The sequence below is a fragment of the Vitis vinifera genome, chromosome 13, assembly GCF_030704535.1.
Source record: "Vitis vinifera cultivar Pinot Noir 40024 chromosome 13, ASM3070453v1".
NCBI lineage: Eukaryota > Viridiplantae > Streptophyta > Magnoliopsida > Vitales > Vitaceae > Vitis > Vitis vinifera.
Window position 1 is genome coordinate 24,839,421 of NC_081817.1, and position 6,922 is coordinate 24,846,342.

The 6,922-nt window shown below is 27.7% G+C and overlaps 1 protein-coding gene across 1 annotated transcript; it reads right to left on the minus strand.

Moving 5' to 3' along the window:
• Positions 1–1,128: 1,128 nt before the first annotated feature.
• LOC100852701 (annexin D4) lies at positions 1,129–5,430 on the minus strand. The gene is made up of 6 exons (XM_003634913.4): positions 5,316–5,430; positions 4,736–4,914; positions 4,316–4,534; positions 2,570–2,794; positions 1,597–1,668; positions 1,129–1,499 (listed from the first exon to the last, which is right to left on the minus strand). Exons 1-6 carry the CDS (start codon positions 5,362–5,364, stop codon positions 1,275–1,277), a joined length of 969 nt encoding a protein of 322 aa, XP_003634961.1. The 5' UTR covers positions 5,365–5,430; the 3' UTR covers positions 1,129–1,274.
• Positions 5,431–6,922: the final 1,492 nt, after the last annotated feature.

Consider the following 6,922-nt stretch of genomic DNA (forward strand, 5'->3'; position numbering starts at 1 on the left):
TAATTTGGATATTGATGAGTACAAGAAGCGACACATCGCTTATCACAACTTCCAACCTCTACAAAGATCAACATAGCGCTGCCATCACTAAGGTGCAGATAATGGAAATCACTCCATCTTCTTTAATTGAACCACAATTTTTTATTTTTTTTTGGTAGCTGAGTTAGAATTTCTAGTAGGGTTTTTGCATTGAAGCAACTTCAAGGAAGTAATAGATCTTTAATTAGATTCATGGAAGTAGTACTTGTGCGCAAGATTCCAACTAGTCCTTTCTACACATTGTTAATGAGTAAAAAGTGAATACAATTCATACATGACTCTTTACCTATTTTCAGGAACTTGATCAGGGACTTCCAATCTATAGGCACTTGATACCTACATTGCATGCAACCATTTGGTGCATCAAAAACACTAAAAAATAATTTGCAAAGGTGAAGTTTCCATAGCCAGTACTTGTAGAAACTAGATTGTCTTGATTACTAGTAAAATTCTAATGATTTCAAGAGCACCCAATCCAATTGTGTTATTTGAGTATTGCATAACAAAAAGAGAAAATTTGATTTAGTTATACTTTGTGTGATTGTTTTGAGACTTGAAGGTGATCAAAAAGCCATTTTCTGATTAATTAGAATTTTGTGGTTAAAAATAATTGCTCATAGACTCAGAGCAACAAACTCACCAAAATAATAATAATAATAATAATAATAAGAATAAAATAAAATTTGTGGAAAAAAAAATCTTCTGTCACAAGATACTAATTTTTAATCACAAATTAGTTTGTGGCAAAACCTCATATTTGTTGTAGTGGCAACTAAGGTTAAATTAGTTGGATCAACATCAACCTTAGAGCTTGAGTTGATTTAAAATATCACTTAATTAGATTGATTAATGTACAATCCAAACTTAAAGTAGGGTTCATAGTTTATGATTTGGTTCAAAGAAGAAGTTGGTCAATTAACCTAATGCCCAAAAGGCCATTTTTTTTAAAAAATAATAGAAAAAAATATGCTATGAAGCTATGTTTTTTGAAATTATTTGTTATTGTCACACACTATCCTTAATCCAAATAGAATATTATTATATAACCATGCTTCAATCAATTAAAACACATGCTTTGGAACTCAATCATACTAGAATTAATAATTTATTAAAGTTTCACTTCATAGGAACGCCGCACTTTTTATTAGTACAATTGCTCTTGCAAACATAGGAAAATAAAGCATAAGTAGAGTTTGATTCAAAGAAAAAGAACAAGTTCATTAAGAGAGGCATTTTTATTCACTTCCTTTAGCTAGAGCTCTTTGGACCAACGTGACTAAGAAATCTTTATAATTTCCAAGAGCTACATCTTCAATCTTCTTGGCTAGAGGAGTTCCATATTGCTTATTATATTCCTCAGCAATGTCCTTCATATCAACATCAGTTCGGGTTACAATAACTCGAGTTAGGGCTTCTTTTTCATTCTTGGTTGCATTAGCTTTCATTGCTGAATCTAAAATCTAAGATTAAAAAGAAAAAAAAATAGTTCAAGAAATGCTTTAACAAATAAAAATAAAAAGATCATTTTTGTAATGTGTTATAGTGAATTTATCTCACCTTACTGAAATACACTGGAGGAGCACACAAGCAATAAATTGTGTCCTTCAAACTTGATTCCTCACTGAGATCCTAAATAAATTAAATAAGGAGGAATTATATTAAAATGAATATTTTTGAAAGCTAATTCGAGGAAAAATGACTTCTAATAAATATTACAATGAAAAGAATTGTTCAAAGCAACATGAGAACGAGAACTGCTGTCCTACTTATTTATTTATTTTTTCTAAAAAGAGAATTTATAAAACAAAAAAAAAGAATAAAAATAGAGGAAAAAAACTGCATAAATAATGTTCCATGGTTCGAAATAATATGTTTTTCCTTATAATTTGTATGTTCATAAATTTATGTATTAAACTATTAGCAGAGTATATATTTCAATCTAATTACTTCTTAGAATGTATTTGGTATGTGAAAATAAGAAAAAAAAAATCATAACATCATGTAAAAGAGAAAAATCAAAATTCGAAAAAGATAGAATTTTGCATCCACAAGATCGGAAATTTAATTTTATTCCTATATTTAATAAATAATTTGGAGTTATAAATGAATAGAAAATGGAATGGGTTTTTTTTGTTCCTATTCTAGTGTGTGAAAAGCTAATAATAGTATAGGAAAAATGATGAGAAGGAAATATAAAAAAGAGGAAAAAAGAATAAAGAAAGATTAAAAAAAAGATACGGTAACAAAGAAGGATAAAAGATACTAACTTTAAGTCTAATATTGATTAACCTTCACATTTTTCTTTTCACTTTATTCATTTGTTAATGTTTAAGTAAAGAATAAAAAGTGCCTTTGATAAGCAAGAATTAAAAAAAAGAAAATAAAAAAAATTTTGGTATTTTTTTTTATCTCTATTTTTGAAATAAAATAATAAATGAACTGTGGAATAGATTTCCTGTTCCCATTCATATTCTAATATTTCAAACATGCCCTAAGAATTTACAAATATAATATCATGACTATGTTATACCTCTACAATGTCCTTGTCGAAATCATCATAGTAACATTTGAAGACCTCCACGAGATGAGGCTTGCTTCTTGTTGTTAGAATCCTTACAATCTCTTCATCTTTGATTAGCATCGTCTTATCACCATTTCTAATGGCTTTATTAAGTTTTTGAGCATCCGATTCAATTGCCACATCATTCTTTTGTGATCCTTCATATCTGTATGAACTTACAAGTGCTACCAAAAACTGTTGAGATAAATAAGGATTAAAATATCGGTAATCATGGATATATCGATACTTAGATTTTATAGATATATCAAATATATCGGGGACATATCAGTGAATATTTTATAGTAAAAATATAATGAAAAACTAAAAAATGATAAAAAAATAATAATAATACATATATTGAAGTTATTTTAATGATATATATATATTATTTAAAAATGTTAATAATTTATTTATAAATTTATATTTTTATTATATTTAATTACTATAATTAAATTTAACTTATTTGCAATAATTTTATTTTCATTAATTTATAATACATATATACTAATAAATTTTATTTTATAAACTAATAAATATGTAATATGCATCTTATGAAACCAAGACCAATACAACTTTATTGGCAAGTGACTTAAATTCCATGCAGAATACAGGGTTCAAGTCTTGGTGGTGTGCTTTGGGTGAATAATTTTTCTAATGTTTGTGGAAAGGATGCTCCCATCTTATGCATGAGGTGTGGATTGGGTTACAACAAGAATGCATGCTTTTGAAGGATGGATGGATGGTGTGGGCTGCAGCAAGTTGGGTGGGATGCTTTTGAGGCCCATTTCAAAGCTTTAAATAAAAGGAAAAAATAAATAAATATTTGATAAAATTTAAGAAACACTTTCAAAATTTTGAAAAATCACTTGTAGTACTTTTAGAGAAATACTTGATAGAATATTTTTTTAAAAACACTTTCAAAGAAAATACTTTCACTAAAAATATTTTGAATTAAAATATTGTTAAATGCATTTTTTAACAATGTATTTACAATATTTTTACTTAAAGTGTTTATAGTAAAAGTATGTTATTTACAAGTGTTTTTAGATGATTTTCTAATTTTAAAAAATTTAAAAAAAAAAATTTAAATGATTAATTTTTCTTTAAGAACCATTTTTTTTATATACTAAAAGTACTTTCTAGAAATAATATTAAACACTCTAAGTTACCTTTCAAATATGACCAAGTTACTTTCTAAATATGATCATCTTACCTAATTTTGATCACATTAATTCTCGATTGGTTCCTTAATATGACTATATATATTACTTCTCATAGTACCCTAACTAAGACTGCACCACATAAAACTCCTTTATTGAGAAAAGACACAATTATAGGACTTTCTAAGAGTCCAACTAATGGGGTTTTAAGGCTCAAAATAGGTGGCTTGAACCCAAAAAAAGTTCCAAACTCCAATAGTAGAAGAGTAGGCTCAAAAGATTATTTGCAATTGCATATCCTTATGCCCAACCATCATTTATGGAAAAAATATATGTTAGAAAGGAAGACGAATGCATTTTTCTTAAGAAATAATTGGTCAAAATGCTTCAATAAATTTATAAGATAGAAATTCTCTCCACTTTATAAAAAATTGCATAACATCTCACTAATCCAAGTCAAAGTTTATTTTCAAATATAATAACTAAAAATATGATCATATACTTCAAATATCGTTTGATGCATTTTTTTCTTTTCTATACTAAAAGTGGTACTAACCTGGCGTTGGATGCCTTCAACTCGGCAAGCAACGTCTTCCTCGATGGATTCACTGTAGAGGGATTGGTATGCTCTCCTAGCTCCCAAGAGCTCGTCTGATGATCTGGTGCATGCAAGTTCAATGAGTAGGCCATATGCTTGACTGCCTCTTTTCAAAGCCTTCCTTGCCATGCGAGCATCTCTTTCCCAAGGATGCATGGTCCATTGCACCACAGCATCCTGACCACAAAAATGTTAAAAAAACTGATCATATTATTGCAAAAACCAATCTTAAGTAATCTTTAGTCTCCCTGTCTTTTGTACTTCCATTGTAATATTTGTTTTTTTGTAAGAATTAATTTTTTTATGATAAATAATATATAAATATCTTTAATTTTATATTAACATAAATATCTAATTTTGTATTCGATATATAGATACCTTAAAACGCTTAAATTCCCTTTTTAGAAATTTAAGAAGAATTTCTTCACATTTCTCAAACGGGAAGCGTTCATCCTTCAAAAAGATGCTAGAAGTTTCATTCCTAAAAGTTGACAAGTGTTCTGGTTGCCATTTTACTAAGATCTCCAGCATTGATTTCTCGTCAACTCCAAATATTCCTGGAAATGTAAATCAAGATTATTTCAACCTTCTAATAAATATCAATAATGATGAAAGAACAAACAAACAAACTGAAAAATGTTTGAATATGGGAATTATGTAACATTTGCTCTCTAGATCTGATATTGTATCTAAATTCAAAATTGTTATATTAATTTGTAGATTGTATTCATTAACCAGTGGGGAGAAAAAACTATAGTGTAAATTGCAAAAAAGGAAAAAAAGAAAAGAAAAAAGTTTCATATGGGACATGAGATCATATGTAATCATCCTTACTGTCACAAATTTTCACTAGAATTATTAAGAAAATAATAGATGAATGAGTAGAAAGTATATTGTAAAAGAAGGTAGTTGTTTGTGATTTAGAAAAAAACAAAGTTAAGAGAGAAGGAGAAATTACCAGAGTGAGAAACAGAGAAAGACTTTGCGAGAGCATCTGACGAAGACATAATTGTTTTCCCTTCTTTGTTTGTTTGTTTTTTCCTTCTTTTGATGGAGGCAACAAGAATGGTGTCTTTCTTTACCTCCACCATAGCATTAATTTTAAAAATAAGCTAAAGGGGTATATAGGGTAAGCAGGACCATGAGACTAAAAGATAGAATGACTTGTGGGAGGGGGGAAAGGTCTTAATTGTTTGTCGTCATCATAGTGTATTGCATTCATTTATGGGATTCTTAAGTTATTTTTGAAGTTTTATCCACTTTTAAGACTTGAATCTTTTTAATTTGAATTTGAGCCAGACTTGAGGGTGGTTTTAGCTTATGAAAAATGTTAAAAATATTAGGGCTCCTTTGAATTTGACAAGGAGGCTTTTGGTCTATAGCATTTTTTATAATAGTACTTCTAACTACTACACATATTTTTATAGAGAATTATTTAGTGTCTATGTAAATTAAAAAACAGTAATTTTTATAGTATTTTTAGTAATATCGATTTTTTAGAAGAAGCATTTATCGATAGTACTAATTTAAGAATCGTTTCAAGTGATTCTTCAAAAATTTTAGAATAGAAAATAAAGGATTTTTATTCCCCAACAATAATGGAAATACTATGTATTGCTAATTTAGATTATGAAATAGCAAGAGAAATTTTGACACTCATAAATGTTGACTTCTCTAAATGCATTCATGAAAGTTAAAGTTCAGAATAGACAATATTTATATATAGAATTCTCAAATTAGAAGGATAATTTTTTTTTTAATTATTAAAAAATAGAAAATATATGCATAAGATAACAATGAGATATATACTCCAACAAAGAATCTTGTAAAGAGGTTTCAAAATTTTGAATTATTTGTTTATTAAAGGAGCTCCTTACGAGGAATATCCAAAAGAGGTTCCAAATTTTAAGACTTTTAACATGTTCAAGAAATCTATATTTATGCCAAACTTGCTCTTGGAGAAGGGCACATTATCTAGCTTGGTTAATTAGAAGTGATAAGAGGTTCCAAAGTTTAGAATTCTTCTCATATTATAGAAACCATATTTTATTTTATTTTATAATTTCTTCGAGAAACATTTCCATCGAAAGGTGCAAGAAAGTATTTGACAGAAGTGTCTTTGCACAACTTTTTTTTTTTTTTTAAATAAAGATTCGAGAAAAATGCAAATGTATTGTTTACATGTAATCATTTTTTTGACATAAAAAAGTAGAACAACCTTCAAAATTAAGTAATTTCATTATCAAAACACTAATGAAACTATTGTAGATTCCATTTAAGGGACTAGAGGTTTAGAGTATTTTTGGAACATTGAAATAGAAATTAAGAATGAAAATTCATTTTATTTTCTATTTACTACTGTATTTGGATTACTACTTGTTCTCATTGAAACTAAAATCCATTCTAGCCAGGATTTTAATTCCCTTTATTCTACATAGTATTTTAATTTTTCTTTATCCCCATTCTTATTCCCATTCCTATGTAACTAACTTACCCTTACTTTTCTTAAATAGTAAGAGAAGGTTGATTTTTTTAAAAAAATATTCTCATTTCAAAGTCAATAGG

Excerpts from the sequence above, each read along its gene's own strand:
- LOC100852701 (XM_003634913.4), bottom strand. The coding sequence starts at position 5,364 with ATGTCTTCGTCAGATGCTCTCGCAAAGTCTTTCTCTGTTTCTCACTCT. Across the intron at positions 2,795-4,315 it reads TTGAAGGCATCCAACGCCAG|TTTTTGGTAGCACTTGTAAG; the intron begins GTTAGTACCACT and ends TTATCTCAACAG. Across the intron at positions 1,500-1,596 it reads CTCCAGTGTATTTCAGTAAG|ATTTTAGATTCAGCAATGAA; the intron begins GTGAGATAAATT and ends TTTTAATCTTAG.